Consider the following 22,705-nt stretch of genomic DNA (forward strand, 5'->3'; position numbering starts at 1 on the left):
GTCATGTTTCCCTATATTTAACAAAATGCATGATTTCAGCAAAAAAAAAAGAACTTTTAAATGTCTCTGTGTCTCAATTTTCATGATGAAGTTAGGCCAGAACATTTAATTATTTGATGAGATTGCCATATGAAAACTAGAAAATATCCTTCTACCCACAAGCCTGCGATAATAATTGTTGATTCTATTTATTATATATGCTTGAGTAAAAATAAAGGGGGAAAGGATGCCAAATTGGGCAAGTAAAAGAACAGGCAAGAGTATGTACGTGTGTGTGTGTGTGTGTGTGTGTGTGTGTGTGTATCATTTTGACAGCACTTAATTCACATAAGCATTTTATTATTTCAGATGTTTAACATTTCTCCTCTTTTCTCAATTTGCGTATGACATTCAGGCAAATGATCATTTTCTGTGAACACCGCCCAGATTTTGGCTGGAGTGGCTATGGTTATGCTTTGGCACTTTTTGTCGTAGTCTTCTTGCAAACCCTGATCCTTCAGCAGTACCAACGTTTTAACATGCTCACTTCAGCAAAAATTAAGACAGCTGTAATTGGACTGATCTACAAGAAGGTAAAAGATTGAAGAAATTCCCAATTTCTAAATAAACCGTATCCTTATGTGCTTTCAAATAAGGGATCTGGAAAAATAGAAGTGTATATTAAAAAGTTCTAGTGTGTCCTTTGAATATACATTTATTTTGCTATGAAAGAACTTTGACTCATCAATATTGGTTGCATTAATTTCTTTATAGGGTCCTCCATCTATAGTCCCTGAAACTTCTAGTCAACTCTAATCCATGAAATTAAATGATATTCTGTGTCCACTGTTACATCACTTAACTCCTCCTCAGAAGATGAATGGAATTGAATGTTTTATGGTTGTCTATATTTATGTATCAATAAAATTCCTTTCCATGATCATGTTCCATCTACATAGTACCTTTTACTTGCTCTGCTCACTCTGTCTTTTCATGCAACAAAGCCATCCTTCTCTCTACAGTCGTTACCTATTTCTCTTTGAGTCCAAGCCCTCTCCCACCCACCCCAAAACCTAGCTGATCCTTATACCTAGCATGACCCTAAAGTTTAATTTGTCCTTTCTTGAAAATACAATTTTAAATACCACCTCTTTACCATTCAGAGCCTTTTATTTACATGATAGTTAATAAACAATTAAAGAGTTTCCTCCCTCCCGTAGTTATCACGGAGTTATTAAATCAACAGGTGTATTTTGCCTTCTTAGTCTGTACTCCTCTATAAATTGTGGGCTCTTCAGATTTGGAATAGGAACTTTTTAACCTGTTGTACCTTTATCATCTAAGAGAGTGGCTTTTACACATTTTTATAAAAGTTGGAAGACTGAGTAAGTGAATAAATGAGCCATTGCCTTCAAGAAATTGGAGAGAACTATTAACATACATAATAAATGTGTGGAACTAAATGCAGATATTATAAGAGATCAGATAAGCAGGAAATCTACAATGTGTGTAGGCAGTTAAGGAAGGTTTCACATAGAAAGGAGACTTGAAATAGTCTTTCAGAAAGCTGTAGGATTTGTGTAAGTGGAAGGAAATATAATTTGGGTTGACCTGGGCATGAAGTGTTACAGACGATTTGGCCATATTAGGCCAAAATGGAGGCATAGAGTGATTTTAGAGACTCTGGAATGACCCAAGCTCAACTGAGCCAGGAAATACTGAACTTGGAGTAGAGCTAGCTCTGTATAACGTAGCCCAGATACAGGGTCAGAGAGGCTGCCCCAGTTGTAATTTTAACGGCTGTAAATTCTGAGAATTTACAGAATCCAAATATGGAGAAAAGATTGATCAAAGAGTCTAGGAATCAGTTTAAATGCTAACATTTGTTTTCGATATATGGTCTATATGGAACAGGACTTCATTCATTGATTTAAGCATTGGAGTTTAGGTATAGGATTGGGGTGCATTTACAAGCATAAAAGAGTAGATTGCGGTAGAAATTGGAGCAAACTGTCCGAAATAAAAAGGAAAATCAAGTGCTATGGGTGAGTCCATTATAAGGGCAAAAAGACCCTGGAGATAATGTAAGAGGGAACAGAGTCTACAGGAGTGAGACTGTATGGGTCCTTAGAGAATGTTTAATAACAAAGGGCACTCAAGGATCAAAGGAATACAGCAATCAAGCTGGTTCAGTGGATCCTGCAGTAGGGATTAAGATTTAATTCTAACTCCATCAGACAAACAGCGGAAGATATTAGTAGTGACCTGTAGTGCTAGGATGCTCTGGGACAGCCCATGCAGGTGGCACAAATATAAGGCAGTCTTTCTTCTGAGTCTCTTATCCTATATCTGCTTTCCAGAGGGACCAACTGGGGTTGCTAAATTTCCCTTCTCCTATACAGATTTTAGGATTCTGATTTTTGTCATATTTAGATAACTTCAAGATCCTAAATGGCTCTCATAGTGGCACCAGATGACCCATGTTCATCTGACATTGGCCCTCCTTCATCAGGGATTTGTCGTTACACTGGGTTAAAGCTGGTCTCACACCTTTTTCTTGGTGAGGAAGGGAGGTGTTTGAAAGCTCTTGTTCTGTATCCATCCACATGACTGCTGCTACTTTGGAGTAAAGTTCAGGGAACATCATTTTTTAAGGTTTGTGGGGAAGAACACAGGCCTCCTTCCACTTGATCACTGCATGAGTCTTTGGGTCTTAAAACTCAGGTTTTGTTACCCCTTAGCTCTCCGTTGCAGGCTCCATGCGAATTCTTTTTTTTTTTTTTTGCGTTAGGCAGGCCTTTCACTGTTGTGGCCTCTCCCGTTGCGGAGCACAGGCTCCGGACGCGCAGGCTCAGCGGCCATGGCTAATGGGCCCAGCCACTCCGTGGCATGTGGGATCCTCCCGGACCGGGACGCGAACCCGTGTCCCCTGCATCGGCAGGCGGACTCTCCACCACTGCGCCACCAGGGAAGCCCTCCATGGGAATTCTTGAGGGCTAAGAAACAAGATATGGTTCAAAAGCAGCATCAGTTAGTCCTGGGCTTAATGTGGGCAGTCTGAGGGCATTCTTCCATCAAATACCATCCAATAGGAGTTTCTGTGATTTTTTAAAATATTCTATATCCACATTGCCCAGTATCGTAGCCACTAGTCATATATGGCTGTTGAACCCTTGAAACTGAAACGTGGCTAGTAAGAGTAAGGAAGTAGATTTTTAATTTCAATTAAATTTAAGTTGAATAACCGTGTCTAGACTGTCTACATTTGTGGCTTAAAGGTTTATTCTTTCCTTAATTGTGGGAAGTATATAATATAAAGAAAACTGATAAAATTCTGTTTCCATTCTTTAAAATAGATATACTTAAGTGTGATCAGAAGGAGGAGAGAGAAAGAAAATCCTGGCATACTTATTTTGCATCCAAAGGAACTGAAAAGAAATGAATTCTCATAGATTTATGAGGATCCACCTTTACGAACACCATGACTCATTAGAAGTATGGCAACCACTGTTTGAGAATCACTGGGATAGAAGTGTTTAGGGCCCAGCAAGTTCTAAATTATATGATGTCTATGACTTACAGCTAGGATGGTCAGGAAAAATAGTTCAGGAAATAAAGATATGAACCAGGGCCATGGCAATGAGTCCAGAAAGGAACAAATACACGAGGGAGAATGTGAAATTGTAAAACAAATTTCATCATCATAAGATGAAATGAACCATTAGTGAATTGAGCTCAGTGATAAAAAGATATTTCCAGTCCATAAAAAGGGTTTTTGAGGTTGGAAGCCATATCTGGTTTATCTGGGTCTTCTTAGAGCATAATTCAGTCAATGAAATGAATGAAGTTTCAAAAAGTGACGAGTCACATAGTTGTGTTACAGATCCTCCTGAGTGGGTCCCCAACAAGGGTCCTTCTGTTCAGTGTCCTTCGAGCCCACCAAGATTGGGTTAGGAGCAAAGGAAAGCTTTATTCTCTGATCAGATAACGGAGAGACGGGAGCTCGCTCTAGAGCAGGGGTCCACAATCCCCCTCCACCCCGGACCCCCAGTCCGTGGAAGAATTTTCTTCCAGGAAACCAGTCCTTGGGGACCGCTGCTCTACAGCACTGGGCTCTCCCCGACAGGCTGGCGGGGAGGGGAGGGGAGGGGGCGGGGTTCTTGCTGGGTGGTTGCAGCTGTGCTGCTCAGGCTCCTGATCAAGGTGCCAGGCCCAACATCTCTGCTCGCGGCCCGCTGCTGCCATCTTGGATTAAGTGTCATGCGTGGCTACTGCACCCCGACACCGAGCATCGGTGTAGGCTCGGCCGTTTCCTTTCTCAGCAGGAACTCTGGTCTGAAGGGCTGGGTGCGAGGCCTCTGCACACTGTCCCCTGGGAGCAAGTGAGACTAGACTAAACACCCAGGGAAAGGGAAAAAAAAAGGTTAGACTTTATTGTATTACCCAGTCCCCTTAGAATTGTTTTTTTTTTACAATGGTGTGTTAGTTTCTGCTTTATAACAAAGTGAATCAGTTATACATATACATATGTCCCCATATCTCTTCCCTCTTGCGTCTCCCTCCCTCCCACTAGAATTGTTAATGGGTTTTGCGGGTGACAGTTGTGCTTTGTGTGTTTTCCAAAAGGAGGGTATTTATTTGGTTCCTTGGATAATTTGATGATTTTGAATTACTCAGTCTTTTAGTATTTTCATAAATACTAAGTGTGGTTTATCTTTTCCTTCTAGAAAAGTGGGAGAAAAGAGTTTATATTTGTTTATAATAGTAAGTTGGGGGTGGGTGCTATTAGAGATCAATGGATCTCTCTTAAAAAATGCTATAGTCTTAATGAAATGAGAATAACTCTTCTTGGATTTCCATTGTTTTACTTGGCCACTTTAAATGGTCAATAACTTATTAAGGGAGTTTACAAAGCTACATTTGGAGGAGGTGTGGATAGAAGCCTAACTATTGTTGTGATTAGTATTTTTTCCTTTTTTCCTCTTATGGGAGCAGTGTTTATTCTGTTTTATCATCAACACCACTGTGCCCCTTAGAAGTCAGTAGCAGAAATATAAAGGATTCAACACTGCAGTAGCCATAGGGCTTAGGGGGATCCTGACACTCTGTGAAACTCCCAGGTTTGTGCATCTCCTCCAGCAGCCCCATGACCTCCCACACGCACTGAGCCCCTCGGCTTTAAGCCAGGGAATGTTAGAAGTGTTCCACTGAAGGCCCTGCCTACTTTTTTTCCAGATGGGCTTTTCCTCTGGCTTTGTATTAGTCATTTATTGAATAAATAGATCTTGAGTGCCTCCTGTATACCATTTACTTTTGTTAGATCCAGCTCTCAATCCTGTCTCTCTTTAAATCAATGTGATGGAAATTCTTTAGAACTTTTGTCATATGAATGGACTTTTGCCTCTTTTCCAGTTTAAATATAAATTTCCACTATTTTTACAGTTATTTATGCTTTTCACTGGGAATTTTAAATGAGTGGGAAATTAAATAAATGAATTTCTAATATCAACCTTAGTAAGAAGATACCAGTAATTAACCTTAAGGATATTGAATTCAATATAATATTAAATAACATACACAGAGGGAAAGTGAGAATTAGGCTTTGGAAGAAAAGAAAACATGTATTTCCAACTTGTCCATGAAGCCTTTTCAATACTCTTATCTCTCTGAATCCCCACGGCCCTTCTTACCTATTGTTATAATCAGCCTGTGTGTAGGACCTTTGTGTAGGAGGGGAGTGGACTGCACAATTAGATTATAATCTCTTCAAGATTTAGGACTGTATCATTGAAAAATGAGCATTCATTAGATATTCATTGATTCACTTGTGTACTTTGTATTGATAAAAGTTAGATGGTTTAGCATTATACGCCAGTAAATAGAGAGGAACTCAGTGCTAGAAATCTAGAATTGATTTCTTTTGCAGTTTTTCAATTCCACAAATTGTAAAGGGTCCTTGGTGAATGTATTTGCTTGGGAATCCAACTGTTACTCTCTACCAATACATAGTAAATTTTAGAACTATGTAATTTGATCAATAATTGTTTTTTCTTCATCTAAAAACATAGCTCTTGATATTATATGATCTGATGCATAAGTAATCATGCATATTTGTCTAAATATATTACAAATTTTTATTTTTAGTTAAAAGTTACCATTGTTTGACTGTAAAGATCCCTCATGATCTACAGAACTCTGAGTATTTTGCTTCTCTTTTTCCAGGCCCTGCTTTTATCTAATGTTTCTAGAAAAAAGTTTTCCACTGGGGAAATTATTAACTTGATGTCAGCAGATGCCCAGCAGCTCATGGACTTGACCGCAAACATCAATCTCCTTTGGTCAGGTCCTTTTCAAATCCTGATGGCCGTATCATTCCTTTGGCAAGAGCTGGGTCCAGCAGTGTTAGCAGGGGTAGCAGTCCTTGTGTTTGTTATCCCAATGAATACTTTAGTTGCAAATAGAATGAAAAAGCTGAAGGTAAGAATATGATTGCCTCAAGTTACATGTGTCCAATAGTACTTATTACTTTAATACATTTAGGTGCTGAAAATTTATGCCTTCTTTTATATTTTTCTGAAGTTTTCAAGTAATTACCAAAAAGATTAGGCTTTAAAGATGAGAAATAGAAAATAACATATGATTATAAAATAATTACGAATTACTAAACACACTAGTATTTAGAATAACAGGTTTTTCAGTGAATTCTTTTAAACTAATTTTTAAAAAATATTCTGATTTTAAATGATTGTAAGTCAAATTTTTAGGAATGGACTTACTTTTTTTTTTTTTTTTTTTTGAGGTACACGGGCCTCTCACTGCTTTGGCCTCTCCCGTTGCGGGGCACAGGCTCCGGACGCGCAGGCTCAGCGGCCATGGCTCACGGGCCCAGCCGCTCCGCGGCACGTGGGATCTTCCCGGACCGGGGCACGAACCCGTGTCCCCTGCATTGGCAGGCGGACTCCCAACCACTGCGCCACCAGGGAAGCCCTGGACTTACATTTTTAGGACCTTAATCTAGAGCCCTAAGACATCCAAAGAGACTCCAATATTATATACAAATATTCCAAACAGAAAATATGCTTTAATCATACAAACAATATTAAGGATATTAACTTGTAAATGTGTACTTTGTTAGATATACAAATACTTATTATTATATATAAAATAATTGTGACAGTATTATTGGAGGAAACCCTTAAGAAGCAATACCTAAACAATAATAAGTATAAAATAATATAAATATTAAGCATTTGAATAAATGTATAATACTTATATAATGTTTGCCAAAAAAACAGTATTTGAAAATATACATTTTAATCACTCTAATTTCCAAAGTACTAATAACACTCAAGATAGTACACTTAAAATATAGAAACCTTTATTTTTATATATATATATAATTGATAGAGTTTGGGGAATTTTATCCCATTTTAATAGACTATGGATATTATTTTATCATTCCACTCTAAATAACTATTATATTTTCTACTCTTTTGGAAAATGTACACCTTGTTTTTATCCTACTGCTGGCTACTTTCAAGTTTATAATGTCTATTTATAACTATTTTCTAACATTATCAATAGAATAATATTGCATGAACATTATAAGATGGTTTTATATAAAATATTATACAAAATAGAGGAAATACATTGTATTTTTAAAAATAGCTATGGTCATGTCAATTAAAGTATTAGCAACTCTCGTCAAATATACTTTCATTTTCTTTTCCTTACCTAGAAAAGCCAAACGAAGAACAAAGACAAACAGATAAAACTGCTCAATGAAATCTTACATGGAATTAAGGTAATATAAAAAGAGCATACCTTTAATTTAACTATTTAGAATATAGCAATGAGTTAAACAATAAATGAATTTTTTAGCATTCTCAATATCAAAGTAATGATATAAGTATAATTTTTGAGGGAGTATTTTAGATTTCAGATGTATAGGAATTCTTATTGTTGAAATAACATTTAAATAAAGCCAAATAAAATGCAGGCTTTTTTTTTTTTTTTTGATTCTCAACCAACAACTAAACACAAACATCCCAAAAGATACAAAATATTACTTGTTTCAAGGGTAGAAGTGATGGGATGAAGCAGGGCAGAGTGACAATATCATTGTCATCAGTGTGAAGGCAGATTTATACAGACAGGGTAAGTGATGAGAAGGCAGATTTATATGGGGTTCTTTTACTCAGAATAGAAATGATCATACAAATGCTATTCTATGAAAGGTGTGTTACAGATTATTTGTTTCCTAGAAAAGCTACCCCCATGCCACACCACTAACATTTTCTCTGTGATAAAATGAGTGAAACCTTTTGAACTTTTGAATAGAGATCTTTCTGAATTTACAATGGAGCTATATCCTGATAAACCCATCATAAGCTGAAAATATCCTTAAGTCGAAAATGCATTTAATACACCTGACATACTGAATATCATAGCTTAGCCTAGCCTAAATATGCTCAGATCACTTACATTAGACTACAGTTGGGCAAAATCATCTAACACAGAGCCTATTTTATAATAAGGTGTTGAAAAGTTCATTAATTTATTGAATACTGTACTGAAAGTGAAAAACAGAATGGTAGTATGGTTACAGAATGGTTGCAAGTGTATTGGTTGTTTACTCTCTGGACTGTGTGGCTGCCCAGCGTCATGACAGAGTAGTATACCACATATTACTAACCCGGGAAAAGATCAAAATCCGAAATTGGAGGTGCAGTTTCCATTGAATGAGCATTGCTTTTGCACCATCCTAGAGCTGAAAAATCCTAAATTGAATCATTGTAAATTGGAGACCTGTATATAATTTCAAATCCTATTGCACTTGGATTATAGCTTACCAGATTTTTCTAAAGCACAAAATTTGCAGAGTTCACGTGGAATTTCCTTCTAACATTTATTTTATTTATTTATTTATTTTGCGGTACGCGGGCCTCTCACCGTTGTGGCCTCTCACCGTTATGGCCTCTCCCGTTGCGGAGCACAGGCTCCACAGGCTCCTGACACACAGGCTCAGCAGCCATGGCTCACAGGCCCAGCTGCTCCGCGGCATGTGGGATCTTCCCGGAACGGGACATGAACCCGTGTCCCCTGCATCGGCAGGCAGACTCTCAACCACTGCGTCACCAGGGAAGCCCTCCTTCTAACATTTAAAGATGCATAGGACATTCCCTCTGTCTGGTGCATCTATCATTATATACACAGAATAAACCCATTATATGTACCCATTGATTCACCTTAGAATCAATAAATGATATACTGTATTGTGCTGTGTAGAATTTTTACAAAAATATAAATTACTGAAGTGAAAGACATTGTTAGATTGAAGATACCTTGAAAGGAGGCTGTTATCCATTTAATCATCTAAACTTTAGAATGGCAGTAACTAACTCTGAAATTTAACTCAGATTATTCAATAAGGTCACACATCCCCAAAGTATATGATCCAGATGCATCTTGCACCTCTTGGTGGGTTAATTGAGAGCTCCTGCATCCATTAGAAAGTAGAGTGATGTATGTTCATAGGTTTTAAGTATTGATATTCATAAAAGGAAATTTGTATTATCAGTAGGACTAGGACAGTGTAGATAAAATAAAAGAAAATTTCCTCAAGATCTAAGCAAAGTTCGAGATTTAAAATAGCAGTCCCAGTAGTAAATACACTAGAATATTGGTAGAGGTCCAAGTGGCAATCAATTAGTATAGTTTAAAGGTGTGAGCAGTTTGCATCCTTGGAGTCTGAAAACAGGTGTCATAGAGCCTCTATTTGAGAATGATAATATATTAGCATTTATTGAACATTTTCTATGTGTCATGCACTGTGCCTATCACTTTATATCTGTTTCCTCTTATAAACCTCAAGAAAAAGATTTCTCATTTTCATTTTACAAATAAGGAAACAAAGTATCTGAGCAGGTAAGGGTCATGTCTAAGTTCACAGATCTGATGAGAGATTATTAGGGATCTCCAGAGAACCAGGAGTAATAGGACAGATAGACATATAGATAGATAGATAGATAGATAGATAGATAGATAGATAGATAGATAGATAGATAGATAGATGATAGATAGATAGATAGATAAAGATTTATTTTAAGGAATTGGCTTATGATTATGGGGGCTGGCAAGTGTGAAATCTGTTGAGCAGCCTGGAAATTCCAGCAGGAGTTGATGTTGCCATCTTGAGTCTGGAGGCAGAATTCCTTCCTTCTCAGGGAGCCTCAGTTTTTTCTCTTAATGTCTTCAACTGATTGGATGAGGCCAACCCATTTAGTGGAGGGTAATCTGCTTTATTTAAAGTCTGATGATTTAAATGGTAATCAGATCTAAAAATTACCTTCACAGCAACATCTAGACTGGTGTTTAATCAAAGAACTGGGCAACATAACGTAGCCAAATTAACACATAAAATTAATCATCACAAAGAGATAGAGCTGGAATTTGAATGTAGGTCTATCTCACTCTAAAACATATGTGGTGAGCCATTGTATGATTCTGCTTCTGCATGTTTTCCATCTCAGAAAATAGTTTACAATCTCAGAACACCAGTAACCTTTCAGAAAATGGCTTGAAGTCCCAAGACATCAGTTTTCAAGAAATTAGGAGACCAAGGAGAGAAGCTTAGATATTTAGAAATGGGAAGAGAACAGAACTGAGAGTTGGACCAGAAGGAAAATTGACAGGATTAAGCTAGATAGAAACTGCTATGGAGCTCATGCCAGGAACTGGGATGTTGCCAAAATCTGGCTCAAGAATAAGCTACTGGTGGGTAAGAGAGACATAAGCCTGGGGAAATGGTGATTTCCTCCCCTGACCCACCCCAAAAAAACACAATTCAAGGAAGTGTTTTGACTCAGTTGAAAACAGGAGAAATTTTCTTTACTTTATAGGTAACATCTGTTTTTTTTACCTACACAATTATGTGAGTGTGTGTATGTGTTATAGTGTGTGTATTTGTATGTGTGCATGCTTTTATTCCTTCTATGATATTGATTGTCAAATAGTCATTGTCTGACTTCTTCACAGATCCTTAAACTTTATGCATGGGAACCCTCCTATAAAAAGAAGATTATTGAAATTCGAGAACAGGAATTGGAAGTTCAAGAATCAGCTGGGTATCTTGCTGTATTTTCTATGCTGACTTTAACTTGCGTTCCATTCTTTGTGAGTGTGTGTATTATTTCTTGTTTTGATTTTCAAATTTGATTTGTGGATTCACCTTCAAATTACCTGGAATTAAGGTGTCCAAAGTGAAATCTTCTTTATCTGAATTTAAATTAAAAAGTATGCGGTCATTAACCTATGGAGATAAGAGAATGAAAGTTTTAAAGAAGGGGAAAAATTTTTTCGTGCATTCTCATTGGTCTGTATTTTTTATATATAATAAGATTTTACATCTTTGTAAATTTCTTATGGATTGAACATATGCCATCCTCATTCTTAAAAAATATAACCTGTATTTCAGAGTTCCATTTCAGCTCTAAAGTTTTTTGATTTTCATGATTAATCCCTTTTAAGCAAGACCCAAAGTCACACTACATAGAGTTGGGAAGGGAAGTTATCTAAACATTTATTGAGTGTTTCTACTGTTTACCAGACAAGTTATATGCATTGCTTTATTTCATTCTTGAAATAATAAGGCATTACTTTTCTCATTTCACAAAAGGAAATGGAAATATTGATAGTTTGGAAACATCCTCAAAGTTATAGAATTAGTATTTGTAGGTGAATTGATAGGAACTGAGGTCATTCTTCTTCTGTCACTTCATACAAATATTGGGAATCTCATGCTATTTAAAGAGTATAAATTGCCTTAAAATATGAAGCAGCAGCTGAAAGCCAAAGGATAAGAAAACTACATATACCTGAAGCATCAATTTTAACCAAAGTTACCACTCTCAGTGGTGATGGGGTCAGGGAACATTCTATATGTCTCCCCTGTTGTTAATTTAAGATATTATTATTTTTTATTCAAACAGACATATGGGTATTATGAAAGTAAAAGCAATATTTACATTTGGAATACTTTAGTAGAAATGTCCAAGAAACATTTGTTTAAGACAGTCCTGTGTACATGATATAGTCAATACATTCTCATGCATAAATGAACTTTTCTGCCTTTTCTAAATGAAACTTAACGCGAGTAAATATAAATCTTATCAGTCGTGATTTATTTATGCCTTCCTTAGTTAATACTAAGACACAGAGAAAGTATAATTATTGAATATGAGACAGAAGGTATGCACACATTACTGGCAAAAATTTACATAAAACTTCTCCACTTTGAAAAAAGATGAACTACTATACGTTTTAAATGGGAATAATTGCTCTAGTGAAAATACGATATGTCAAAGAAGGAAGCTAGACCACATGTTCATAGGATGTCGTTATCTAAGATACACAATTGTATGATCTGTACTAAACATTGATTTCATAACTTTCTGCAGTAATACTGAATTGTACTGAATTTTGGTAAACAGCAACAATAAAGGTTATTAAAATTTTCTTTCCTAATTTTGAGTCTCTAACTCATAATTGAATAATTGAAGATAATAACATATCTCTATTTTTAAGGTGTCCCTGGCAACATTTGGGGTCTGTTTCTTACTGGACGAAGGCAACATTTTAACAGCCACTAAATTGTTCACGTCTATGTCTTTGTTTAATATTTTGAGGCTTCCTTTGTTTGATTTACCAATGGTGATCTCAGCTGTGGTCCAGGTACATCCAAAGTATCCTTAAACTGACAATCATTTCTCTACTGAAATCTATGGTTTTGCATATTTCATTTCTTTGTCTTTTTTTTAAATTTCACTTTTTGTAGTTGCTTTACACTGCTTTCAAAGTTAACCTCCCTGATTTAGTGAGCAATAGAGAACATTATAGAATGGAAGGAATTGTGTCTTCTTTGCCTGTGCTTCTCTTCTATAAAAATGACTTTTACGCGTCTTTTCAATAGAAAGTCAATTGACTTTCTTTTCAAGTCAATTGAAAATGACTTTTCAATATGTGATACTGTTTTCTTTGCTAAGTGTTAGTTTCTTTTATTTAGCTTTTTAAAATTTGGTGTTTGACACTATGCCATTAAAGGGTTCATTTTCTGTTTTCAGCTGAAAAATTTTTAACTAGGTGCTTTGCACAGAGCTGGATCTGAATTTTCCCAGGGTTCAGCAGCATTTCGTCTATACTAAATGAATAAACCAGGGAGAAAAGTGCATTGATAATATCAGTCTGCCAACAAACCTTGTATGAGGTATCTGGTTCAGCCTGCTTTTATTGTAATCTCCAATTGCTAGAGGCTCTTTAGATGCTATAATGAGTAGAAGGTGGCTAAAACCACAAGGAATCCAAAGAACTGAGTTCCTTCATCCCTTTGCCCTGAGATTTTCTCAGTTAAATTTTTTTGATATCAGGTTTGGGCATTCCACCATCAAATCCTTTTCAAGTCTGGGTTCATAAACAAAGTGAATCTTTGCTTATTGGAACCGGCTCTTTGATCTAAGAACTTTGCCTTTTAATTTTTAAATTATTTAAACGAAGAGTAACATACTTCTATAGTAAATACCAATTAAGCTATTTTTGTTACATAATACCATTTTTATGTTATTTTACTAATAATGACCAACAGAGGGCATAGAAGTACTATTGTTGTGATGCTTTTAACACTTGTTTCACAGCACACTTCTCTTAAAGAAAATGTCATTCTTAGAGTAACAGTTTAGTTTTGCTTTTGAAATTAGAATCTAGCTAAAGGTCTGGTATGGCAAAGTGTCTTCCAACTCCTAGTGGTATGCTACTACTGTCACTAAACAAATAAGGAGAGCATTGTTAAAAAAAAAAAAAAAGAAAAGAGAAGAAAAAGAACCAGCTCTGCATACTGATATGACACACTTGGTAAACAAAACCACAGCCCAATTACATCTTATCCATTAACAATAGACATTTCCTAGCATAAAGTGAATAAAAATATACTAGAGGTTTCATGCAAGTCAGTTTCAGGGGGAAAAATGATTCTATTTATCATAATTGTAGCTAAACATTTTACAGATATTTTACTATAACTAAAAGTTACTATTGCCAAAACAATCATTTTATTTATGCTCAGAAGCAGAATTCATTCAATCGTCCTGAAGTTGCTTTTAAAAACTAATTTTTGTCTAATTATTAATGAATCAGTTATTATGTCTTTATTAGAATGTTAAGGAGGAATTTTGCTTTCTTCTTCTCATGCTTTCCTGCATATTGATATTTGTTTTGATCTTTGATCCTTGAAACTGTTCTTTTCTTTATGGATGGACTCATTTATAAACATTAAAACAATGCAAACTATGCTTGCTGAATATTCTTATCAATATCTTCAATTTACATCAAAAAATTTTAATCATACTGTAATTCACAATAAATGCTTTTCAGTTTAACTTGTGTTTGAAACCCAAAAAATTTCATTTGCATTTATTTTGATAGACAAGAATATCATTGGTTCGTTTGGAAGACTTTCTCAATACTGAGGACTTTCATCCTCGAAGTATAGAAACAAAGTACATAGGAGGTCAGCAGTTCCTCTTTGTATTCAATATTTATTTGACTTCTAGGCTGAAGGCAATTGATTCGAAGATACATTTGTATTTATTTTTTCTTCCTAGATCATGCCATTGGTTTTACAAATGCTTCCTTTTCCTGGGATAAAACAGGGATTCCAATATTAAAAGAGTAAGTCATGGTTTGGGGAAAATTAAAAACAAAAAAATTTTAGCATTGAATTCTATAATGTTCCATGTTTTTATTTTTTATAGTTTTTAAGCAGAAGATGAATCTATTGGAATTTACAAGATTTTTTTTAAACCTTTCACTGCACATTTCATTTTTATGGTTGTTTTACTCTCTTTTTTCCCTTTTCATTTCCTCTGCAGCATTTGCTGTTGCATTTTGGAAGTTTGGAATGTAGGACAGTGTGAATAGCAGCAATTTCAGGGATGATACCCAGTGCAGTGATACAGTGACTTGTCTAGGAATATACATTAAAAACAATTATAACATGAACTTCTTATGTCATCTCTCTCCTTTTCTTGTCATGCAGCTTAAACATAAAGATTCCAGAAGGAGCTTTAGTGGCTGTTATAGGGCAAGTTGGGTCTGGAAAATCATCTCTGCTTTCTGCCGTTCTAGGGGAAATGGAGAAACTTAAAGGAGTAGTCCAAAGAAAGGTAAAGTCAACAATGCATTCTTTTCACATCTCCTAGTGTAATAGGCTACAGCCAGCATATCATTAGTGTCAATAAGAATTTATCAAATTGAATTGAAGATGCAAGTATTTAATGAGCATTTCTAGTTTGTAACAATCATTTAAATTTCCACAGAAATTGATTAACTATGGATGGCTTAGTAAGAGCATTGTGTCCTCCAAATACTTCAGCAAATCATTTAGGAATGCTTATGGTAATTGTTTGATGATATTAACTAAATTGCAACCAATTATAGAGAAACGAATGTGATTTATAATGTAGTTTGAGTAGGTTTCTAATTATCATTCACTGCAATGTTTCCTAAGTAATTATGGCCGTTCCATTTCTAAGAAATCTTGTAGTTGCTCATGAGAAGGACCTTTGACCTAGAAAAACCTCAGGAAAATAATAATATTAACAGCTTACATTTAAATTTAAGCCTTTGGACTAAGGAGAGGTCTACTCCACTCCCAGCCATTTGTTTTATTCTTAAAGTTCAGTAGGAATAAGAATTCAAGAAGTTCTTCATCAGCTTTTTCTTCTCTGAAATACTAGACTATCTAATGAGTTTTTCCTTAGACCTAACTAACTGTTAGGTAAAATACTACCTATTCGCTCCTCTTACATCTGACAAGATGGAGAAGCTCTATAGATCTGAAACCAGTGTCTTCACAGTTTTGCTGTCGAGGAAAAAGCAACTCCAAATCTTTTTATTTTTTGTTCATAATATATCTTTCCTCATGTCTTTATATCTTTCCTGATTCCAGTTCTTCAGTGATCATTTATTTCTCTCTCAGCGTTGCTATTTCTTAGTTTGGAATCAAGTATGATTTTTAGGACTTTTTCTGATAAGGTTACACTTAATGAATACCACTATTTAACTTTAAGTACACGATCTTTGTCTCCTTATGTGCTTCCTAATGATTACAATCAGCCATTTGTCTATCGATCAAGATGACTATACCTTTTCCTAGGCCAGTAAGTATCCTTTAAAAATATAATGCTTGTCATGTTGATTTTATTATCGTTCAGTTTCTTTGGTTAATTTCACAAAGCAATTATTGAGCACATACTATGTGCCTAGCACTTAGTACCAGGGAAATAAACATGAATAGGATATGCTACGCTTCTTACAGAGTTCATAGTCTAGTGAGGGAGATACTAAGATCAATTACAACAAGTATTTAAATTAGATTTTTTAAATGAAATGATATAAAAACAACAAATTCTGCTTTAAAGAGAAAAACAATCAGAAAGTAGGTAGCCTTTTATTTAATCTTGAAAAATAATTAGGAGTGTATCAATATAAAAACAATATCAATTCTAGGTTTCACCTCATGCGTAAATGATAATAATAAGCTTGAAAGGTTAAGCAGTAGATTGAATAAGATAATGTGCAAAGACCTAGACTAGTTCTTGGCATAGAGTCAGCTGGCTCCCTATGAATTTTTATGGTTTTGTTATCTTCATTATGATTGTTGAGGTACTCATGGTAAGATTTAAAGATTATTTCTGATACCTTTGAGAATTCGTATTTAAGAAAGTGTTCATGGTGATAATAGAAACCATAACATTGCTATTACTAATCGTAAAGCAGAGAGGACACACTTTGTTTATGTTAAGCTAGGGTTGTCAAAGAGAAACTATATATATATATTTTTTTCAGAGGTATACAACGTGTTTTAATTCTCTTGGAAGAATTTCTCTTTAATGGCTTGTTTTTCTTTTTTTTTTTTTTAAAGATTTGATGAAAGATCATAATAATGCAACTGACAATGAAATTTATTTATTTCTGAGATATACATTTTAAAGTAATAACTAGAATTATGACTTATAACATTATACCAGAACATATAAGATTTTTAGAAATTTCATGTAATGTCTGCAACATTTATATTGACGTATTTCCATACAAATAACCCAAAGAAAGTTTAGTATTAGTTGTTTGTTTGTTTGGTTGTTGGTTTTTTATACTGCAGGTTCTTATTAGTCATCAATTTTATACACATCAGTGTATACATGTCAATCCCAATTGCCCAATTCAGCACACCACCATCCCCACCCACCCCACCACGGTTTTCCCCCCTTGGGGTCCATACGTTTGTTCTCTACATCTGTGTCTCAACTTCTGCCCTGCAAACTGGTTCATCTGTACCATTTTTCTAGGTTCCACATACATGCGTTAATATACGATATTTGTTTTAAAGGGAAACAATATTATCTGTCTGTATAATTGGCCACATTGTTCTTTAGGAAGCTTGTTGGTCTGGATCAGTGGAGGATTTGAGGTACCACACTCTGAATTATTTCTGAAAACATTTTTAATCATAAATATATGTGTCATCCTTATTATATCTAATTTAGTAGTAATATCATAATGATGGCATGGCCAACTTAACATTTAGTATTTATAAGGTGATCTTGTTTACATCTTTCTGTTTCTCAAGGTTTCACATGAGCACTTTTTTGAGGCATATCATTCCAACGTTCAAATTCTAAGATCCCCTATTCTCAGTTTCTAAGGCTTACATCAGACATCATTCATGCAGAGTATCCAATATTCAATGTTCTTTGATAAAACATCAGAGATTTAGGGTCCATTTTTGAATTAGCAAAACTTCTATCGTAGTTTTATTATTAAGAATGAAATGAAACAAAAACATTTTCATTTGTATGTGAGACGCAAATGATAATTATAATGATGATAAAAAGAAAAATTTACATCTCTGTGAAAATTGATTAACTTTTTTTCAGCTGCTGTCATACCAGAACATCAAGTCCACACCTCTCAATGTAGTATTTAGTTCCGGTTTTATATTATATACCACTTTTCCCTGTTCTACAATCTTTTCTCCTGTGTTCTTCACCCTCTGTTCCCCTTATCTTGACTAATGTATATCAAGTATTCAGAACGTCTATCACCCGAGGACAGATTTAATATGCTATTCTAATCAAAAGTTATTCACTAAATGAGGCAATTCAAGAGCAATTACCTTTGTTTTCAAGATCAAGTCAGATCAGAACTATATTGTTTTGGCTCAAAAGCCATTCTATGTCTTACATGCTCAACAAGGAGGAATTAAAAATTAATCTTTGACCTTCAAAGTAGTTGGTAGAAATCGAAAGACTGGTAGTTACACACAGGTCTACGTCAGAAAGTACTTTAAATGTGTGGTATTGTTACAGAGTGCATAATATTCAAAATACTCAAATCAGTGTTTGGATAGAGTCCATGGGGCAGATTAAAATGTGAGTCTCTAGTTCAAATACTGGGAATCCTTTGGAAGACAAGGGCTAGTTCAAAGGATATTTTATGGAGCAGAGTCATATTCAAGAATAATGTCAAGATATAAAATTATCAAAAAATGAATTTAAGAGCAGAGAGTATGTGGAAGAGAGAGATGTGCTGCCCAGAACCCCCCTTCTAGGAAGGGCTTGCCACCCCACCTTGGGAGTACATATAGCACATCAGCACCTTCATGCTGGCCTCCTGGGTTCCCACTCTGAAAGGCCAGGCCAGTTGAGCCTAACAGAGAACAACTGATGGGTGATGCACCTCCATAGCTCTCTGAAGGGTTGACCAAATCTTTGTTGGATCTGAATTGCTGTGCGACTTCCTGCTCTACCCAATCCTCCTTCTTCCTTTTCTTTCCTAAGAATTGATCCCAAATAAACAACTTGCACCCCAAATTCAACATTATGGGCTGAATTGTATTCCCCCCAAATTCATATGTTGAAGTCCTAACCCACAGTACCTGAGAATGTGACTGTATTTGGAGATAAGGTCTTTAAGGAGATAATAAGTTAAAATAAGGTCAGTAGGGTGGGCCCTAATCCAGTATGGCTGATATCTCTATGAGAAGAAGAAATTAGGACACACACACAAAGGGAAGGCCATGTGAATACTCAGGAGAAGAAAGCCATCTACAAGCTAAGGAGATAGGCCTCAGGAGAAGCCAACCCTGCCAACACCCGATCTCACACTTGTGAGAAAAGAAATTTCTGTTGTTTAAGCAACCCAGTTCATGGTACCTTGTTAGGGTAGGTAGAGCTGACTAATACACTCAGTGTCTGCTTCCAGAAAATCCCACCAGACAGGTAACTTTGATAGAAGCTAGAGTGAAAGTAAATAAAAGGCACCAAGTAACTCATTTGAAGGGGCCTCTAATAAAAATACATAAGATTAAAACAGGATATAAGATGAAAATGTAGATAGAATATATTTACATTGAAGAAATCATCTAAATATTTTTAAATTCAATTTAAAGAAAGCAAAACCATGGACTAGATACGTTCCTTTAATGTGGTTCATGCAAGTTCTCCTTTTCCCTTGTTAAGAGTATTTATTTTATTTCTTTCTTTTGTAGGGCTCTGTGGCTTATGTTTCCCAGCAGGCTTGGATTCAGAATTGCATTTTGCAAGAAAACATTCTTTTTGGCTCTGTCATGCAGAAGCAGCTTTATGAGCGAGTTTTGGAAGCCTGTGCACTCCTTCCCGATCTGGAGCAGTTACCAAATGGAGATCAAACTGAGATTGGAGAAAGAGTAAGGAAAATATATTTTATCTTATGCAGGAATAACATTCCATTCAGCTGCACTAATAGAATATTTATAGCCTTTTTACTGAGGTCTTGAAGAGCTATACAACTATAATTTTAAAAAGTCATTGTAGAATTCCTATGAAAGAGATGGCCATATTAAGGACGAATAATTATTTATTATTGACTATTTTGAAAATAGATTAAAAATCAGCAGGAAATTCTGTTGTTAGTGTCCAAATGGGGGAATGAAAGCCCACCAAGTGGATCATCAACGCTTTGCCTTAGTTGCTGGCATAAGGCCGTTCACTATCTAATGAGGGAATAATAGTTTTGTTTCTTCCTGAAGCTCTTGTGCACAAAGTCAAGCCTAGGACAGTAACAACAGAGCCCCAGTCTCCAGTGGTTGCACCAAGGCCAGGTTCCAACGAGGCTCTGAGACGATGCTGTCATGAATGTACCTGTTCCATATTTACACATTCCTGCTTAAGAGGAACTTGTTTCCCAGGTGTCGTATTCTTTGCTCTATTTTATTTTCATCTCATTAATGAATAGTCATTATGCTACCCAGTGTTTTGGAGTTAAAAATAAAACAAAACAAAACAAGATATCATGAGCCAAAGTATGAAGCCCAAGAGATGATCTCCAACCCATGACTAAAATCTCCACTAATTAAACATGAATGCAAAAGCAGCCTCTGCCTACGATTCTTGTGTACTATGAAGATAAGTAAATAATCCTTAGTGCTTTGAATTTCTGAGAAGAGAGTTAGAATAACATTGTTAGGCATTTTTACCCTGGCTTCAAGTTATTTAATTGTCTTGTTATATAAATTGAAAGTTATAGAACAAAACTATAGAAAGGGGAAATATTTAAAATCGAGGGTGTACATTTTGCTGTACATCTGAAATTAACACAACATTGTAAATCAACTATATTTCAATAAAAATTTAAAAAATAAAATCTAGGATGAGGCAAATTTTACCTTTAACTAGACTTTCTTTGGTTTCATTCATAGCCTGTTACTTTGCAGATGTATTTTCTCGAAGTGTTAAATTGATTTAATTTTTTTGCAACCTCTGTGTTTTTTCTGGCATCTTCACTATCCCTTGGTGAAATGGCACCATAGCTAGAATTATGCAGAAATGTGACTTCCTTTTCAAACTTGTTAATACATATCGAACATTATGCTGATAAAGCCAATCTCTAATAAAATGAAATAGCTAAGTATGTAACTAAAAAATTGAAGTGGGAAAAATTCAAAATGTGAAGTATAGATTTAATATAGTCATTAAATGTTATTGCCACTTATAATTTCTGCTTTTTATATTTTTAAATTAAATTTCTCCCAATCTGATGATGTACTTTAAAATAAACATATAATTGAATATTTCAAAAAGAAATCTGTTTACAGCTGTTTATGAGACGACCAAGATAATGAATGTAGAATTTTCCTCACTTTTATTCATCTTTTTCTTTGGCATTCTTCCACTGAACACAAATAGTTATTAATCTATTATATGCCCTTATTCTGCAATGGGGTATATAAGGGTGAGCAAAAGAGCTATCAATCACCCAGTCTTCAAGGGACTGCAATCAACTGGATCTCTGCCAATGATATTATCAATTGTCTTTACCAATATTTATTTGGACACTATGTGCTGGGAATGCAAGGATAAACTAGGCACGAGCTCATAGGAGAGTGAGACACTGACATGGGTATTGTCATTTCTAGCAATGGGTGAGTAAACAGGACACTGAAAGACAAGAAGGGAGGGAATGAATCACTTTACTTGGAACTCTGGGTAGAAGATTGATTTCAAAGAGGACTTAGAGTATCTTTTGAGTTGAAAAGGGAGGATATGGGCACCCAAGCAGAGTATATAGGCTCTGCCCAGATATGAAAAGGCAGGCTAGTCTGCTTGTAGGTCACAGTCACTTGAGAAGGCAGCATTGGGTGAGTGGTTGAAAGATGAGTTAATACCAGAATATAAGTATCTTAGGTTTCTACTAAGGAATTTGCTGATGCTCATGGATGATGGGAAGAGAGAGACACGGGCATACAAGATTTTTAAGCAAGATGATAACATAATTACAAGATTCGTGATGACAAGTCAGAGGATGGATTGGAGAGAGGAGTGATTGGGTGATAATAGCTAATGTTGATTGTGTCTGTATTTGGTATTGGCTTTGTCCTAAATATATATATATATATATATATATATATATATATATATATATATTTTGGCGGTACGTGGGCCTCTCACTGTTGCGACCTCTCTGGTTGCAGAGCACAGGGTCCGGACGCGCAGGCCCAGCGGCCATGGCTCACAGGCCCAGCCGCTCCGCGGCATGTGGGATCTTCCCAGACCGGGGCACGAACCCGCGTCCCCTGCATCAGCAGGCGGACTCTCAACCACTGCACCACCAGGGAAGCCCTGTCCTAAATATTTTACACTCAATAAATGCTCATGACAAGCCCATGAGTTGGGGGCTGTTATAATCACACCACACACACACACACACACACACACACACACACACATATATGTATCATAGTACTTTGTATATATTTTTTTTACTCCTGGCTCCCCTGCTAAAATGTGACCTCCTCATGACAGAGGCTCGGTTTCATTTATCTTTAAATTCCAAGTGCTAGCACAGCACCCAGAGTATAGGAGATATTTGTTGAATAGTAGGAGGACGAGAAAGGCAAAGAAGCAATGACATTTTACAATTATAGGGCACTGGCTGATTTCTGTGCTGCATGGAGAGCTTTTAAACCAGATCTGTAAACACTAAACATAAAATAAATCAAGTAAATTGGGCCTGGCCCCATAATTCTCCATACATGGCTGTACACGTCGACTTTAATTCTCACAGAGTGATGTATATTCCTTATTCTTGCTTCTTAGAGTTGTACTTTTGCCAACAAGACTTGTACTAATCTTTCTAC

At 35.8% G+C, this 22,705-nt stretch overlaps 1 protein-coding gene across 1 annotated transcript in view; it reads left to right on the top strand.

The window, feature by feature from the left end:
* Nucleotides 1-22,705, top strand: part of LOC309822800 (multidrug resistance-associated protein 1-like) — a 76,763-nt gene that overhangs the window by 18,326 nt on the left and 35,732 nt on the right. The window contains exons 5-13 of the mRNA XM_082654821.1: nt 395-572; nt 6,202-6,456; nt 7,718-7,783; nt 11,017-11,154; nt 12,565-12,711; nt 14,455-14,539; nt 14,634-14,700; nt 15,068-15,194; nt 19,580-19,756. Of these exons, the coding sequence (XP_082510947.1) occupies nt 395-572; nt 6,202-6,456; nt 7,718-7,783; nt 11,017-11,154; nt 12,565-12,711; nt 14,455-14,539; nt 14,634-14,700; nt 15,068-15,194; nt 19,580-19,756 (1,240 nt within the window). The remainder of the gene's footprint in view (nt 1-394; nt 573-6,201; nt 6,457-7,717; nt 7,784-11,016; nt 11,155-12,564; nt 12,712-14,454; nt 14,540-14,633; nt 14,701-15,067; nt 15,195-19,579; nt 19,757-22,705) is intronic.

Source organism: Grampus griseus (genome assembly GCF_964374135.1).
Source record: "Grampus griseus genome assembly, chromosome: 5".
Taxonomy (NCBI): domain Eukaryota; kingdom Metazoa; phylum Chordata; class Mammalia; order Artiodactyla; family Delphinidae; genus Grampus; species Grampus griseus.